Source organism: Macadamia integrifolia, chromosome 10 (assembly GCF_013358625.1).
Source record: "Macadamia integrifolia cultivar HAES 741 chromosome 10, SCU_Mint_v3, whole genome shotgun sequence".
Classification (NCBI taxonomy): domain Eukaryota; kingdom Viridiplantae; phylum Streptophyta; class Magnoliopsida; order Proteales; family Proteaceae; genus Macadamia; species Macadamia integrifolia.
This window is the reverse complement of record NC_056566.1, coordinates 6,002,803-6,021,254: the sequence shown is the minus strand read 5'-3', so window position 1 is coordinate 6,021,254 and position 18,452 is coordinate 6,002,803. Positions and strand designations below refer to the sequence as shown.

At 38.0% G+C, this 18,452-nt stretch overlaps 1 protein-coding gene across 2 annotated transcripts in view; it reads right to left on the bottom strand.

Moving 5' to 3' along the window:
• LOC122091612 (cysteine protease ATG4-like) overlaps positions 1-12,296 on the bottom strand; it is a 27,946-nt gene extending 15,650 nt beyond the window's left edge. Inside the window, exons 1-5 of one of the 2 annotated variants that reach the window (XM_042661628.1) lie at positions 11,827-12,296; positions 4,717-5,218; positions 4,528-4,613; positions 4,300-4,350; positions 3,767-4,152 (exon numbers count right to left, since the gene is read on the bottom strand). In XM_042661628.1, the coding sequence (XP_042517562.1) occupies positions 3,767-4,152; positions 4,300-4,350; positions 4,528-4,613; positions 4,717-5,179 (986 nt within the window). In that variant the 5' untranslated portion in view covers positions 5,180-5,218; positions 11,827-12,296. The remainder of the gene's footprint in view (positions 1-3,766; positions 4,153-4,299; positions 4,351-4,527; positions 4,614-4,716; positions 5,219-11,826) is intronic. The other variant, XM_042661627.1, reaches the window with a different exon arrangement.
• Between the last annotated feature and the right edge of the window lie 6,156 nt (positions 12,297-18,452).

Genomic DNA, 18,452 nt, shown 5'->3' with positions numbered 1-18,452 from the left:
CTCCTCCCAATTCCTTCATTTAGCTATATTGCTTGCAGCTTAACCTTCTTTCTCACTCCTATATATGCCTATAACAGAGTGGTGGGTAGGGAAATCCTTTGGAATGGGCTCAGACATATTGACAACCAGATTGGAAGTCTCCCCTGGGGAATAGTTGGGGACTTCAATGTAATAAGATTTTCCCATGAGAAGCAAGGAGGGGGTAACCTGGACGGTGTTAATATGGACTCTCTAAATTCATGCATTGATGATATTGTTGTTGAAGACCTTAGATGGTCTGGGATAAAATTCTCTTGGAACAATAAAAGATTGGGCCAAGCCCACATAGCATGGAAGTTAGAGTCCTAGTTAATGAAGCATGGCCCACTTCTTTCCCCTCCTCCCATGCAACTTTTGAAACTCCTGACATCTCAAACAATAGCCCCATGTCCCTCCTAATCCAGCCCTACACTTCCTTTGGGCTTAAACCTTCCAAATTTTTTGATATGTGGACCTCCCACCCTGATTACCACTCCATTGTTCGGGAAGCCTGGTCTAAACCAGTTCAAGCCTTCTCCTCTTCCCTTATTGTTGTGGCTAGAAGGCTGAAGAATGTCAAAATTGCTCTCAAGGATTGGAATACTAACTCCTTCGGGAATATTTCCTCTCAAGTTATTGAATGCAGGAACAAGCTCACTTCCATTCAGATTCAGCTTCAGTCTGTTCATCTCAATCTCTCTTTGGCAAATGAAGAAAATCTTGAGGCGGCTAATCTCTCTTCCCTCCTTGCTCAAGAAGAGAGTTTAATGAGGCAGAAATCTAGGATTAATTGGTTAGAACTTGGGGACTCAAACACTGCCTACTTCCACAGAACAGTGAAAGGAAGAAACAACCTCAACTCCATCACCACGTTGACCACCCAGGATGGCAATCTGGTGCATAAAGTGGATGAGATAAAAGATGTAGTTCTCGACTTCTTCAAGAATCTATTCAAGATGGATCCAGCCCCTCCCCCAGTCATTCCTGTAGGGCTCCTAAACAAATTCATTCCTGACAGCTTATCCGGTCCTCTTATGGCTATCCCCACTGATGAAGAGATCACTTCGGCCATCTTCTCTCACAAGGCAAGGAAAGCCCTGGGACCTGATGGATTTAGCATGGGCTTCTTTACTTCTTCTTGGAATCTCATCAGAGAGGATATGATAAGGGCATTCAAAAGTTTCTTCTTTAACCCTAGTCAAATCAAAAGGGTCAATCACACTTTTCTCTACCTCATCCCGAAGAAATAGGGAGTTGATGAGATGAAGGATTTTAGGCCAATCTCTCTATGCAATCTCCTCTATATATTTAGAGTTAAAATCCTGGCTAATAGAATCAAGCTTGTGGTTGACTCCCTTGTTAGCAACAATCAATCGGCCTTCATCCCGGGAAGGAGTATTAGGGATAATATCCTCCTTTGCCATGAAATTGTTTGAGGATTTGATGAAAAACCCACTCCTCTGCTGCCCTTATGAAGATAGACATCCACAAGGCCTTTGATTCTCTGAGATGGGATTACATTGTCCTAGTCTTCAATAGTATGGGATTTCCCCCAGTCTTCACTAATTAGATCTATCAATGCATTGCCTCCCCACAATTCTCGGTGTTGGTGAATGGAAGCCCAGCTGGCTATTTTACTTCGTCAGTGGGTATTAGGCTAGGATGCCCCCTTTCTCCATACATTTTCTACCTGGCCATGGAAACTCTCTAGAAGTCTACAAGTGACTACTAACATGCACGTCACCTCTGCCATCCCTAAGTGCAGGGCTATGAAGCTCCCTCATCTCGCTTTTTCTGATGATTTGATGATCTTCTCCAAGGCTAATCCTTCTTCTCTTGGAAACATCATGCTTTGCCTGTCTCAATTTGCTACAATGTATGGCCTTCAAATCAATGAGGCAAAATCTCTTATCGTCTTGACCGGAATCTCTGACATTGCCAAAGCTGCATTGCTGGAGCAAATTGGTTTCAGCATTGGAAACCTTCCAGTGAAATATCTTGGGCTTCCTCTCATTCCTGCCAGGCTCTCTGCCCATCATTGTACTCCTATGTTGGACCTTATTAGGAAGCGTCTCCAGCTCTGGAAAGGAAAGCTTCTATCCTTTTCAGGTCATCTTGAGCTCATTAGATCAGTTCTCCAAGCTTCTTACATTTATTGGTCGGATATTTATGGCTTATCGAAATCCATAATGTCCAAGTTAGAGTCCCCCTTTGCATCCTTCCTATGGAAAGGAACTGAGTGTTCTAGATTTCTTTGTCCTATCAGTCAGGCTGCAGTTTGTCTTCCAAAAGAAGAAGGGGGGCTTGGTTTAAGAAGGATCAAGGACGTTAATCTGGCTGGTATCATCAAGTTGGCTTGGAAGATCATCTCTAAGAAGAAGAGTATATGGGTTGATTGGGTATACTCAAATCCACTTAGATCGGATTCCTTTTGGACCGTCAAAATTCCAACAGATGCCTCTTGGGTATGGCGTAAAATCATTGCTATCAGACCCATTATATCCTCAACCTGCTCTTCTCAGATTGGTAATGAAGCCAATACTTTCCTTTGGCTGGACCCTTGGCACCCTAAGGGAATTCTTTACCACACTGTAAGTGCCAGAAGAATTTATAACTCAGGCCTATCCAAGTTTGCCCATGTGGCTGATATTCTATCTTTGGGCAACGGGTCTCCCCCGGCCCATTCTTTGATTCCTCTTGTGGATATATGGAACTCCTTGCCGGTCATTCCAATATCTCATCAACAAAGCCAAGACACTACTCTATGGATGCCCTCACTTTCAAAGCTCTTATCTTCCAAGGCTGCGTGGGAGTTTGTCAGGACTCAGGGCCCAGCTGCTCCATGGCATCATCTCATTTGGCTCAAGCATCACATCCCCCGTTAGAGTTTCACGGCTTGGAGAGTGTTTACTAACTCCTTGCCTACGAACCACTTCCTAATGCAAAGAGGCATTCAAGTAGATCGTATGTGTATCCTATGTGGCAATGAAATGGAGACCATAGAGCACCTCTTCTTTGCTTGCACCATCTCTTCATCCATTTGGGAAGGGATTCTGGACAAATGCTGGCCTCACAACAGGAAAATTCTTCCCTTTCAAAGGGAGTGGATATGGATGGATATGATTTTTCAGGGGAAATCTATCTACGACATTGTGGGAAGACTGGCCTTCTGCACTACAATAAACTAGATCTGGATGGAAAGAAATCATAGGAAATGGACCTCCAACTCCCGCTCGCTCGAGAAGATTTGGGGCTCCATCTTCTTTGATGTCAAAGCAAAAATCTCTCGGAATTCTTCCACTTGTAACCCATCCCCTAGAAATTGGCATATTGTAAACTCCTGGGAGCTCCCCAGCTCCACTATCAGGAGTAGTAGTTCCCGCTGAGATCCTCTCTTTCTTGACCCTCCCCTTTCTAGGGGCTATATTCTTTTTCTTCTTCGCTTGGTTATGAATATTTACTCACCCAAAAAACATTATAGTACCCAACCACCCAAGTGATTGCCTATGAGAAGAACATACTAATGATATACATAAACAGATGAATACACCGTGCTGAATTTCTACACATCCCACACCCAAACTCATTAAGCATAGAGGATGTCAAACCCAACTCTGAACCATGTAATCTAAAAAAAAACAGAGAGGCTCAGAGGTCCATGAGATTTATTTAAAAAGAAAAAAATAGAAAGGAGCAAAGACAGAAATTAAAAACAATAAAATCTATAATTATGAAAATCATTACAAACCTGGGATTCACTTTGTCAAGTCCAAGGACCAAAGGAACCAATAGAATAATAGGTGTCCAATCCAGTTGACCCTTGGAAAACTCAGAACAAAGTCTAGCAGCGTCTTCAATACAGACAACTGGTGCTCCACCTCGCTCCCCATCTTCATCACCAGAAACAACATAAATAGCCATTGACAATGACTGGTTGTCCCTTCCAATGTTAATCTGTTGTATCTTGGACCGAGCAAGAGTTTCCCAAGAGCGACACATTGCATATGGACCAACCCATGAACCAGCAGCAAGGCTATAGGCTTTTCCGGCTTGAAGAAGATTGTGAATGGAGAAGGGACATGCCTCAGAATCACCAAACAGATGCAAGATTTCAATATATTCCTGATCAAATGGCTGCATAATCAACAATGGACCATCATGAGCATCCCTACAGCGCAAATAAAGAAGCCTTATCACTCTCTATCCGTCAAAATGAATCCATATTTATATCTAAAGATGGAAACAAAAACAAAATGGCACAATTTACACCTTCCATCTTACCTTTTGTGAGGGCTTTCTCCAAGACCTCCCCAGACGATGAAAGAGCAATGCCTGCCGGCATAAAAGAATTACTTAAGCCACTAATAAGAGAGAATAATTTCAAATTTCTTTGAGCAAAGGAGGGTTGGAACCCCACACCCCCACCCCAAAATAACAAAAAAAAAAAAAAAAAAAAAGAAAAGAAAAGAAAAGAAAAGAAAGAAAGAAAGAAAGAGAATAAAAAACTACCTGGGCTACTAGCATCTGACTGCTTCTAAGCATACAACCCCAATTGACATCACTAGTAAATCTTGAATCACCAATAACATCAAAACCTGTTAACAGAGTTACAAATTCTATCATTCATCCTCACCACAGAAATATGGCTAAGTTGGCTAATGAAATTAATTGAGAGAATAAAGACTCCCCACAATCAACCTTTCCGATATGTCATCCGAATTTTCGATGAGAAATCCTTTTCAAATGCATCTAATCCATTGTCATGAACTGCATCACTGGAGGAAATTTCTTTTGAAGCTTTATAACATACACCTAGAAGCCATATTTCACTATTTGAGCTGGACAAAAAGGTCTTGCTTGGCCCTAGTATCCTTTCTTGAAGTCTCTTCATTGAACTACCAGTAACAACTCTCCTTAAAGCATTTGTCCATCCATATGTTCTAGTATTAAATGCTCTCTTTTCACGAACAGATGGCTCACTGTATGTTTCAAACAATGAGATAGCAGACACAAAGACACTTGACCACAAGGAAGTCTTAGAAGACTTAGTGTTGTCGGATTTCTGGTCTGAACTAACAGCTGCTGGATGCTTATATTTGGAATCAACTGAATTTCCTGCAGGAATCTTTGGACCCACAGTTCTCTCAGCCAAGCCCTTCATCACCTAGTCATACATCAACATACCATGGCTAGAAGCTGTCTGTAGAAATAAACAAAAGAGTATGTAGTACACAGTTTAAAGGTAAAGATAAAACAGAACCCCAAACCCCCATGAACATGACAAGATGACTGGATACACAACAAAAGTAAATGCATACAACACATCAAAATAGCAAGCAACTCATGGAATATCAATGGACAATGACTTGGTTTACGAAATTCTAATATTCTTTACGAATCTGACTGATGGCAGACAAGTGAATTTCTAATTACAGTAGCATTACATCAAGGATCAACTTTAAGCCCCATTCTCCTTGCATCAGAAATGGATGAAATTAACTAGAGCATTCAAGATAAGGTCCTATGATGTATGTTTTTTGTAGATGATACGGTTTTAGTTGCTGAAACAGAAGATTATTAAAATCATGGAGGAATGCATTGGAAACAAAAAACTTTATTTCCAAAAACTTGAAAATAAGTAGGACTAAAACAGAATTTATTCTTTCTTGTATAGCCTTCCTTTTCCCCAGCTTCCTGGGGCTCCTTGTATCTCTCTTTCCTTTTAGTAATGATTTTCTACTCACCCAAAAAAAAATAAAAAAATAAAGCAGAATATATGGATAGGGTTGAAATTGTGGCATGAAGAAGAAGAAGATTTAATAGATTTTGTGATGCAGTTGCATCACCTAAACAGGCTTATAAGGCTTATTTCGTTGGGATATACAGGTGCTACTTGTTAGGCCTTCAGTCCAATGGGTTTTTGTTAGAATATATATAAAGTGTGCCACAAGGGTACAATAGGGCTTTCACCTCCACCGATCCTATTTAGTGTGGGGCGGCTGGATGGGGGGCGGCATACTTGTAATTTCTGTTCTCTTTTACTTATTATAAATAAAGGGCTTGTGTGATCAGTTAGATCATTCGAGCATTCTTCCCATTCATGCTGTTAACATGGTATCAGGGCTTTTTTTCTGATCTAGACTTTTCAGCCTCCCTTCTTCTCTTCCCAAAATTGCAAGGCCCATCCTCTCTCATCTTCCATCTTCACAAGCCTCCATCTTCTCCCACCTTTGCCTTCCTAATTACCTATAGGACAGTACTAATGAGGTGATTCATATGAATCTAATTGCTGTCCTACAAATCACCTCAATGTTTTAAACCAAAAAACTTGAAAAATTAGGGTTCTTACCTATCTGCGATTTTTTATTCTTCCTCTCCTTTGGAATTTGGTTCTTCCTACTTCTAAGAGCAAATCTCCAACTATTGAAGAACAAGTGCAGCAACCTAAGAGTTCTTGGGCCCTACCTATCAAAAAAAAAAAGTACAACAACTTGGAAGGACCCATCATTACTTGCAAGATTGAAGCCATACTCATCAGCAATTTCTAAAATTTAGGGTTTTTTTCTCCCAAAACCTTGTTCCCATCAATTTTAGAGTACTCTCGCTCAAAATCGATTGAGATTTGGAGGATATCTCCCTCACCCATACAAAGGAGTTCGACCAGCCCTGTGGCCCTATTTTCCAAGGCTGTGTGCATGTGATTCTCTTCTCTGAAGATTAATTGGGCCATCTCATTAGTTCTTCATCAGAATCAGATATAACTTGGAGTGCTTCACTACCCTTACTGGCAGTTTGATCCAAGTATAGGCCTTTTCTAATGGTTGTTTTTGAAGATCTGGTATTTCTCCCACTTATTGTCGACTTCTCTCTACTATCATCATGTCTAGAGTAACTATTGCATCTACTGCAACCTTAGACTCTGATGGGCAAGGTCGCAATGAATATATCCCTTTTTATGCTTGCCCTGTGACATTGGAGGAAACTAATTACATCATCTGGTCCCAAACCACTTATCTTACGATTGTTGGCAGAGGTCTCACTGGTCATAACACAAGTAAATCAAAGAAACCCTTTGAGGAGGGGTCAGGACAAATGGATCACCAATGACTCTCTAGTAATGGCTTTTCTGATCAACTCTATATATCACTCTATTACTAGGATCCTTGCTGTTAGAAATTGCTTCTTAGATCTAGACCGCTGCTAAAAAAACCCATGGACAAATAGGGAATGATGCTCAGGTATTTGATCTTCGCAAGAAAGTGCGTACTACTACTCAACAAGACCTCTCTGTGTCCAAGTATAATGCTAAACTTCGAACTCTTGTGGTATGAGTTTGATCACTTTGCAGACTATCGTCCCTCCAATGCAGAAGATATTGCTCCCTATGCAAAACATGTGGACAAAATTACGATATATGATTTCTTGGTTGGTTTGAATGTTGAGTATGATCAGATTCGTGTCCAAGTACTAAGCAGATCTCCCTTCCCTACTTTGGAATAGCCTTTGCCCTGGTTCATATGGAGGAGTGTGGTCGTCACTTTATGCTTCACCCTTTCCCTATGGAGGATCCGTAAGATCTTGGACCTGGTTGCATTGATGAGTCAAGGTTTGGTTTAAGGAGGGATGGGTGAGAAAGTGGGCAGGTATGGTGGGCATGGAAGAGAGAAGGGGCCCACAGCAAGGGAAATGTGCTCAGAGAGTGCAGAAGTGACCAAAGAAAGAAGAGGAAGGTGTTGACAGTTGTAGGGGAGTAATTGTTGTGGCAGAGATGTCCCCATCAACATAAGGGCTAGAAGAACGTAGGACAGAGAAGCATGGTTCAAGATCTCGGCCAGATCTCGCTGAGATCTTGTTTTTTTAGATTAGCGAGACGAGATCACAGGCAAGGTGTAAAATGACAAAATCTCGCCTCTCTACCTTTTTGAAGAAAAAATACTGAGGGGCAAAAAATTTCGTGCTTTTGCTTGAGGATCTACATTCCTATCTTATATCATTTCAAATTTTTAAATGTATGTTAATGTGACTCATCAATCATCAATGTTAATTGTTAATCAATTAAGTAATTATCTATGATGTCTTTTAAATTCTTAAGATTATGGTGCGTCATGTGTTGGTTGTGGAATGTGGATTGTGGAATAGAGCATACTAGCCTAGGGTCCGAAGAGCTGGAGACTACTTACATAAGGTACGAAGTCAAAGTACCATTTTAAGTTTGATTTTTAAAAAACTGATGTTTCCATTGTGTTTAGATGTCCTAAAATAGGGTAAATACCTAGTTTCAGGGACTACAAAGGCCATATGACCACCGGGGCCAACCACCAAGTTGACTACGAAAAAATACATGATCTCGACGAGATCTCTATTTTTGGGACTAACGAGATGGGGGGTGAGAGCGAGATCTTAAACCATGCAGAGAAGTAGTTTTGTTCAGCGATATGAATAGGAGAGATCGAGGATCAAAGAGCCAAGGCAGAAGGGTTCCTACGGGGAGAACCAAAAAACCAAGGCTGGATTCCGACGAGAGCGCCGTCATGTGCTCCTACGCCAACCATAATTAAGGTCATGGGGACCAACAAGGATTAACTGGGGGGAGGATAGATGGCACTGCAGTGAGGAGCATCAATGGAAGCAGCAATGGAAGGATCATCGGCAACAACAGTCACGGGAACCAGGTCTGAAGGAGCATCAATGGAACGGGCTTCAACTTCAGCAAAGATCTCCCAATCATCCTCAGGGAAATCCATGAGCTTAGGAGGAGACAGCTTGTTGCAATCAGAGGTATGGTGACCAAAATTTTTGTATATAGTGCATTAAGGTGGCAACCAGTTATAACATATTTCTTGATTAAAGGAGTATTTATAATTCATAGATGAAGGAGGCAAGGTCTCAGCTGACACATCCACCTAAATTCTCGAAAAAGAAAGTCGATCTTTCTTATTGATTCTTCCATCGGAGTAAAGGGGTGTACTGAGCACCAAGCCAATAATACTAAGCCCATGTTCGCACCAGTAGTGGAGTCGCAAATTAGGGAGCACAACCCACAGAGGGACAAAGCAGAAATCAACTTTGTGAAGCTAAGTGAATCGGTCCCATTGCCAAATGAAGAGGATCTTCTTGCCAACTTGCCAAGGTCCTCCTTCTAAAGCTTGAAGATTGTCATCACCAACAGAGAAGTTGAAGAGGAAAATGACATTATCGAGAAGGTAAGTGTTGATAGAACCCAAAGGTCGCCATTTCTTTCCTAGAGACGATTTGACGATGAGGAAAGGATGGAAGCTCCCCTAGAATTGACCTACAAAACAATTGCTCCATTTAGAGACCTCAGAAGCTAAAAGGCTCACAAGACAGAGACTTACTTTCTTTCCTGCGTGAAGGTATGGGGGGGAACAAAATAAAGAAGAAGCCCCTCAAAGGAGAGGGAGGGCGAAGGTTTTGACAGAGAAGTCCAGTTTTTGTTGGGAGGGTGATGCAGATCCAGGTTCCAAAATTGGACTCGGATCGCTTATGCGCCCACAAGAATGATAGATAGCAGCTGGGGTAGTTTTGACATTAAAACTTTAAGAGCATGGGAGAATCTAAAAACTAAAGAAGAGTAGGGGTAAATAGATTTAAAGTTCAGACACGGGGGGTTTTGTGTAATTAAGGTAATCTGTCCTTGTAATTATTGAAACCTGCATTCTTCAACCTTTAGCATTCACGATAAACTCAGAACCAGCAAAGATGGGTTCTCTTGTGGGAAGAACTCATCCAACTACTCACCAATCAAGCAAGGATTTTAGGAGTACCTTCCTAACTCTCAGGCATGTTGATTCCTCCCAAAAGTAGGCTCAATAAACCCCACGTAGGCTGAGAAGAATTTCTGCAGTCTGAATCTGGCGTTGAGCGGAAACACAGATCTGAACCTGTATAGTAACTCACAATAGATGCACTGATTGGGAGTAGGTATCCTGGGTATGGGTCACTTGGGGGTCAGCTTCCTTCGACTTGAACCAAAAGACTAGTAGAGATCTGGCGGTGGAGTTCCAGTCCTTCTCAAGTCAGTACTGTTGCAGGTGCAATGAACAGTAGCAAGGCTAGGTAAGTACTTGAGTATTATCCCAAATCCAAAAGGTTATTTGGAGAGAGAACCTTGTTCGGTTGTGGAAGAACAGCAAGAGATGGGAAAGAGAGAATATCTAAGAGGGAGAAGGAGAGAAGTATGCACGGCAGCCATGGTTTCAAACCAAAACTTCACTCAACTTTCAATTCCAAAAATCTAAGAGCTTCGTCGTCTTACATTGCTAATATAAAGGGAATGTAGAAACGCAACCCTAAAAGCGATGCAGAAGATAATGGAAAAACAAGAAAAAGTGTTCGTCCTCACACCTCTCATAATTGCTTACAGTTAAAACATCTTTCTTATTGTCGTTATTATGCTGAGAGTACATTAGAATACATCCTTGTTTATTCCTTTTTTTCCCTGTTTCTCTTTTAATCATATTCTGTTTTCTCATCACTTTTCAGCTATATATCAGTTATAAAATCTCAATTTTCTCTTTCAATAGCCATTGTATACATCAAGTCCTGACTCACTTTTGAGATTTAAATCACTTGTTACATCTCCTGTTGCTGCACCTGTTTTGCTAGTCTAATATAGAACAGATTTCAAACCTAGGCCACTGGATCCAGTATTGATCAGAGAGCTCTGATCCTTCAATACCGCATGATTCACTGGCAACATAAGGACCACTCTTAAGTTTCAGACTGCTCTTTCTCTTGAATAAGATAAAAAAATTCTCCATTCAGCCCTCTAACTTCCAGATTTTCTTGTTTTGTTCTGCAGCTCTATTGTTCCCCATATTCATTACCTGATTCCCTAATATCATAAGTTTGCACCCCCCCCTTTTTTCTATCCAGTAATATTATAATTCGTACTTACCAAAAAAAAACATTATAATTCATAAGAAACACAATCCTGCATACCTAGTGCTCTGTCCTAACAAACAAAGCACCAGCAGAGCAGTGTCCATTAATGACTGATAGGATCATGATAGAAGGAACAAGAATATGATTGAACTTGCTCCCTATAGAATTGTACAACATTCTAAGATGGTGTGGGCATAAACCCTATGTGCAGGGTTCTAACTATTTGAAAAGAGTTAAAGATACAACTGATAGATCGTATCTTCTTATAAGTTTACTTGTTTAGCCTTGAAGGATCGGGATCACTAAAGTGAATGAAAACTTATAACACATTTACTGAAAGCAGGGAGGGGAGAGACACGGTGGCATTGGCAGGACACACACACAAACCCCAGAGTAAGTAGATGCATATAAATAAGAAATTCACATTACAGTAAGAAGCAAACAACTGCCTCACAGTTATAAATATGTGACTATGTGAGAAACTGTTAGATCACCACAAGAGATTCCATCTGATATATGGAATCTGGAAAAAGTGACCCAAACTCCAGAGTTTTCTATTTGTATACAAAGAAACAAATCGGTGACGCCACACCGAGCATCAAATCAAACCATTGACACACAAAACTCGCTACACTTCTCACTCATAGCATGGAGCCGAAAACCCAAAAGTCCCGCCGTTCACAATCATTATAGATCACATAATAAAATTTTATAGGGTTTTTTACAGAATATAACAAGTTCAACCAATTCAGGCCCAATTTCAAAATCCGCAAACATGCCTGTGATCCACCAGGTGAAAAGCAAGCCTCGTATTTTTCACAAGAATTTCGACACATGGACAACCATAAAAGCAGAGAGAAATTAACGATTATTGCAAAAAGTGAAAGCGAATCTGAAACGGACCACAATAATAAAGCAACTGGTTGAGGGGAGCTGACCTCCTGTCCGGGAACCCTAGTCCAGAGAGAAGATCCTGTGGTCACCGCGAAGAAAATCAGATATGAATGAAACAATCGGCGATACTGACTTCCGGGGGAGAAGGCCGGCAACGGTCTTCCTCTCTCTCTTCCCCCTCCCCTTTATGCTCGACTCGCGTTGGTCCAATGATATTTATTCGCTCATAGTGGCTACTACAGTCCGAACAGTTAATCCGCAGCAGATCAAGAGTCTTGGAATATGAAAACGAAGATATGTGAGGAAAGCCGATCGCAGGATAGCCCAGAATTGGGGGAAAGAAGAAAGACACCGGAAGGAAATGAGATGTGAAGACTGTGGATTGAGGCGGTGACTTATATGATTATGTGAGATTTTGGCGTGGAAAGGTGAAACACTGAAACTTGATGAATGATTTGGAAGGTGACTTGAAAATTGAGGAATGCTTAAAATTGCTTGTAACAAGGAAATTAACACGCTAACGAACCCAAAAAAAAAAAAAGTATCGGTATTGGTATTGTTATTGGTATTGGTATTGGTATTGATATATTTTTTCACTTTTTGGTGTGGAAAATATCGGAATTTGCCTTGGTTGTATTGGTCATCGGAGATATTGATACAATCATGTCAGTCCGTTACAGGTTTGGATCGGTCATAAATTACCAAGCAATTGGGTAATTTACAGTGCCACCCCTAGAGAATGCCATTATTAGGACACCCCTGCATAATACCAAATTATATGCAGATCCCCTAAGTTGGAGGTATGTTCACTATTGTCGAAGTAGGCATAGATGCAAATGAGGTCGTTAGGCTTGGCACCACTAAAGGATTCTTCGATGGAGGCTTAGTTAGGTTAGAGGGACTACAACAATTGGTCATGATTATCAGTACTGAGATAATCATCATCGCGATGGATTTGATGATATCAGTATTCATCCTCAACCACGATGATGGTCTCGATTCATTCCACCATTAAACCACAAATACTAAGGACAACATTAAAATGAAACACGAAGATCTGTGTTGAAGCTAGAGACGACTTTGTTGTGCAGTATCAACAGGCAAGCTTCTGCAACAAGAGATTGTCTTTGTTCAATTCTTTGTCAATGGGAAAATCTACCGTTTCTCATTCAGGCATTGTAGCAGCACGAGCTTAAGATTCGTTTGCTGAGGATCTCCGAGATGGAGCAAGTTCTCGATAATCAAGGGCTTCTTGATGTAGCAAGCTAGAATCCAATCCTAAATGAATGGGAAAAAAAATGCCAGAAGAATCTGACCGGATGGAATGTGCTCCATTATAGGTCCAAGTGAAGGATCTTGCAATAGATCGATTTCTTTCTAATGGCCTCAATTCCTTCTAGACATGTGTTTGATTTTAAAAATATGTTATCGCAAGCGAACGGTATATTGTAGCCAACGGGTCGATCATAATGAGATTAGTCACTCTATCTTACCTACTCCAAGTACAGCAGAGTGAACAAGGGATTGTTGATTTTAAATTATGGTCATAAAACATGCATATAAATTAAACAGTTCTAACGCCGAATTATTTTAATTCGAGAAGTAAAATAAATGCTGAAAATAACAACTAAAAAAAAATGATCTGCAAATGATAAAGCTAAACTAATAAATGAAGAACTGAAATAGAAAACAAGTAAGTAAATAAAATTTCTTAATACATCCGCTGAATTTTCGGGAGAGGCACTACTGTAGGCATTACCTTCAATTTTAGCACATCTGTAAATAAGAACATAAGGAAAAGGGGAAAAAAAAAACATAAAAATCCTAATTTCACTACTTGTATTTAAATAAAAATCTCAGTTCTACTTATAAACTTTGTCATACCTTGATTATGTGTAAACTGAATTGAAACTTGATTGATTTGAAGTGATGGTATTAAAACAGAATTATTGATGAAGAACTTGCTCTCTTGAACTTGAAAACTCTTAATTCTTGTCACTTGAACCAGTTATTTCTTAGAACTATAAAGTTTGAAAGCTAGAACTATGGATTACACTAATTAAATTAACTAAACTATGAACTAAATTAACAAAATAAATTAATAATTAAACAAACTAACAATTGAAAACTGAATTGCATTATCATTAATTACTTGAATAAAAGCTTAAAGAAACATAAGGAGAGAGAAGCGAACTAAGCATAAACTAAGCAAAAAAAAAAAAAAAAAGATAAAATAAACTAAGGAGAATAATCATCCTACGAAGGGGGAAGGGGCTTTTATAGGGCTTTGGTCTTGCCTCCTTCCTTCTACAAATCTTCTTTAATAAAATAAATAAAATAAAATAAAATGCAATCTTAGTAAAAATCCTCAATATCTAAGATATTGTGTGAGAAAATAGAGAAATTGTTTCCAAAATTAACAGATTTTATTCATTCCCTACAATATTAACCAATATCTTACAATCTTGACTAAATCATAAAGGAATCTCTACATAGCATATTCAAGATCTTGTGAGGTGGCAAAGAGAGAGAATAATCTTCAAGATTTTGTAGGAGAGAGGATGTGGTACCACTGAGTGGGTTCCTTTGGACAAGTTATTTCAAGCTTGGACCGGTTCTTGGTTCACTTTAAGCACTTTCTCTTATAGACATAGAAACTGCAAAAAAAAAAAAAAAACCCAGAAGTAGGACTATCCAAAGTGGGGCAAAATGTACACTTATATCCTTAAGATTTCACACATTATTGTGCTCATCAACATGGAAGCTCAAGCATGATATGTTCAAATCCTCAAATTTTTTTTTCCGTTTCTCCCCAATAATAAAACGAACACAAATCATAACTCATTAGGTTGCTTGACGTAAATTTTTCCTCATAATTTTGGGGTAAAATATTTTGGCATCTTTTCTAGGAAAGAGGAGTCTTCTGTGAGATTTTTCGTTAGGAAATTTTTTCAAAAAGAATAAAACAAACGAAAATCTATATTTTTTAGTAAATTTTGTTTTATCAAATTTACGTTGAAACAAACATAGCCTAATTGTATCAATATCATGTTGAATTAGGATTTAGGGTATCAACCTATATAATGCCGATACCATGTTCCATATGATGAACTCCACAACCCACCATCACACAAACATTTGGAAATTAAAAATGAGAGAAAATAAATATCTTAACAAAATCCCAACGGGCAGCACCTTACCATAAAAGGGGGGGGGGGGCAGCTCAGTTGGTAAAGATCAATACTTCATAGTAAAGAAGTCAAGAGTTCAACACTCCATTTGAAGTAAATTCTGCAAAACTTGGTGAACTAAATTTAAATTTACAGACTAACCATAATTAAACTTACAAAATGCTCTCCAAACAATATATTTCCTAAGTATCATTAGTTGTAAATACAAGGTCATGAAACTTAGAATAACTCATTCGAAGACAATTCCCATAATAGAAAGGAGATGCAAACATGAAACATAAGAAATATATAGCTTGTCTTCCTCTACCAAGGTCATGAGAATGACATCAATCTCACAAATAATTCTCTCACATGCAATAAAGGTAAATTTAAATTAAAAAATAATATAATGATAATATTATAAGCCATGAAGAAGTAATTAACAAAAAACTAATCTTTGATCAAGCCAAAGTGGTGTACTTGAAAGCATATTTGCTTTCAGCATTCTTTGGAGCTTCTTCCACAATATAGTGCAATAACTTCTCCACCTGAGCTCTATCTCGCAGAGTAATAAAATTAATTATATGAGAAAATCTTCAAACAATTTATCTGTCAGAACTAAAGTAACAAAGGAATAAAGTATAGACACATGTAGACTTCATTACAATGCTTTTTAAATTGCAATGAAAGCAACAATGTAAACAAATGTAGACTTTCATTACTATGCATTTAAATTGCAATACAAAATAGCTAAACAACCATATTAAAAAAAAAAAAAAAAAAAAAAAAAAAAAATCTACACATAAAACCTGTAGCTATATAAATGAGATAAAAATTGGTAGTAAACAAACTTGATCGTTCCAACATGAACTGTCTTTTAGGAATCCCAACTTATTCCTCTACAAATCAAGTATTTTCAATATGATTTTAACAACATAATGATAGGACATGATCTTACTGCTAGTGATGAAGAAGGGGAGAATACTTAAGAAATGAGATTAAAAAAAAAAAAAAATAGAAGTAAACTAACATATTGGTCACAACCTTGAATGTGGTGCATGCGGCTTTCACTGAAATGAGAAAAGATAGCAAAAGTAAAATATTTAAAAACAATCTTAAAGAATAGTTGAGTAAAATATTTTAAACATTTTAAAATAAAATAGTTGATTATTGTACATGTTTGGTAATAAAACTTCTTTGTAGATAATGTTCTTCGTATAAGATCCCTTCTCTTTTTTTCCCTTGTCATTTTGTAGGAAAACTTTTGTTGTTGACATGGATATTCCTCTAGATAATGCCACATACAATTGTCCATGAGAGAATACTGGTTGTAAAAGATATATTTCTATAATAACCATTGATCCACTTAATTTAAAAATATAATGAAATTTCCACTCATTCATAAATATAAAAATAAATAAATAAATAAATTTTAGTTTGGCAAACGTACCTTCTAGATGTGTAATAAATGAAATTGAGAAATGTTGTGCTAGTGATTTGAGAGCAGAGAAATTTGAAATTGAGAAATTCTCTGCTACTGTAGTTTCTATTTGTGTAATTGAGAAATGCTATGCTGGTGATTCGGGAGCAAAGAAATCTGAAATTGAGAAATTTTGTGCTAATATAGTTATTCTTTTGTCTTTTCTCTATTATATAAAGGCAGTGGCTCATCTGTGAATGAATCTCCTGCAAGAAAGGGAGAGAGACATTTGACAATCAAATGCTAATCAAATACTGAATCAATAGACAATTTAATAACATTAATAACGCTAAATGCTACTCAGGAGAGCCTTTTGGCAAAGCCTATTCCACCCTTCAGTCTCTGTTCAATTTGTTGTTATATTTCTTCTCTGTTCTAGTATCTGCAAAACCTTTTGTTTTCTATGTTCAGGATTTCCTCTTCTACAAAAACTTTCATTTTCTCTCTGCAAAAAAATGGATAAAAATAAATGAAATTGGTTTATGATTATAATAATAATAAATTAAGGAACAAAATAATTCGATGTTTTATGGTTTCCACTTCCCCCAAATAAAGCTATGAGGGGAAACCACGCCTTCTGTGTATTATTTTGTGCCTTTCTGGTTAATAAATAATAATAATATAATATTTCCAGTTAATTTCTATTTAAAAAATTAATAATAGTTTTTTTTCCAAACGGTCATTATTATTTCCCAATCCCCAAACAATGGTCCCATGATTTGATTCCTAATTATTAGGGAATTTAAAAAAAAAAAAGGTTCTCCCTTTTTGTGCGTTATTATGTGTCCACGTTTATGGAATGAGTTATTTGAAATAAAGCTATGAGTTTTTTTTTTTAACTTCCCCTCTCTTGCACGTTTAGGCCCTATTTTTTCTCCCCCACGTTTAGAGATGAGTTATTATGTGCCCTCGTTTTTTTTTTTTTTTTTTTTTTAAAACTTATTACTTCCCCTTCTCCCCCCTTTATATATATATATATATATAATATATAGAGAGAGAGAGAGAGAGAGAAGAGAGAGAGAGAGAGGAGAGAGAGAGAGGGAACAATAACAAGAATATCCATGTGGGTTATTATTATTATTATTTTCATCTTCCATTTTGACGAGTTTTTTGGTCCTTTGAAAAGTTTTTTTTTTTTTTTTTGGTAGATGTAATGGACTTTTTGAGAAAGTATACCAACAAAGAAGAGTACGTACTTCTAATAGTAGTATAATACGATATGATATATTAAAAAAAAAAATAGAAAGAGTAAAAATGACCCTAGATTTGTGGGTGTTTTACTTCACCCATGGTGAGAAAAAACTTCTACCATATGACAGTTAAATAAGGAGAGTAACAATGACTTTACAATTATGTTTAGAAGGCAAAGAATTTCATTTTTGGTAACGAACAAATTTACTAATGGTAATAAACATGTGTGCAACCATTAGCTTCAGCTTCACAAAGCTTGAGAAGCCAACGAAGGCAATATGGTCAATCTGTGAAACAAACGATAGACAGGGTCTTTCATGGTGGGGCATATGCAACACTATTCAGAACCCTTGGAATACAAGTGAAAGAAATGGAAATAAATAAAGCACATTGTTGCCTAATGTCAATGATTGTTGTCGTTGCCTGCAAAGGTGGATTTAATTAAAGTCTTGAAGTAAATTAACAATCTCCTTGCCATCACATTCTACTTGAAGATGTAGATATCCTAAAGCCAAAGCATGAGATAAAACAGATCTGATGGCTAGTGCCTCTCCTTGAATCACTGAACTTAGAGATTGAGGAACCAAGATGGCCTTCATCAGCCCTCCAAACTGATCTCTAAAAGAAAAAGATATATGCTATGGTCTCCTCATATGAGAATGTTAGGCTTATGAGCTCAATTAATTATTCGGATTGATTAGATGGGTGAGAGTCAAGTTGTATGAACCGGTTCGATCTGTTCTCAAGTTTAGTGATATGCTAGCTCAACCTATTGTGGCTCTGAGGGGTTGTAG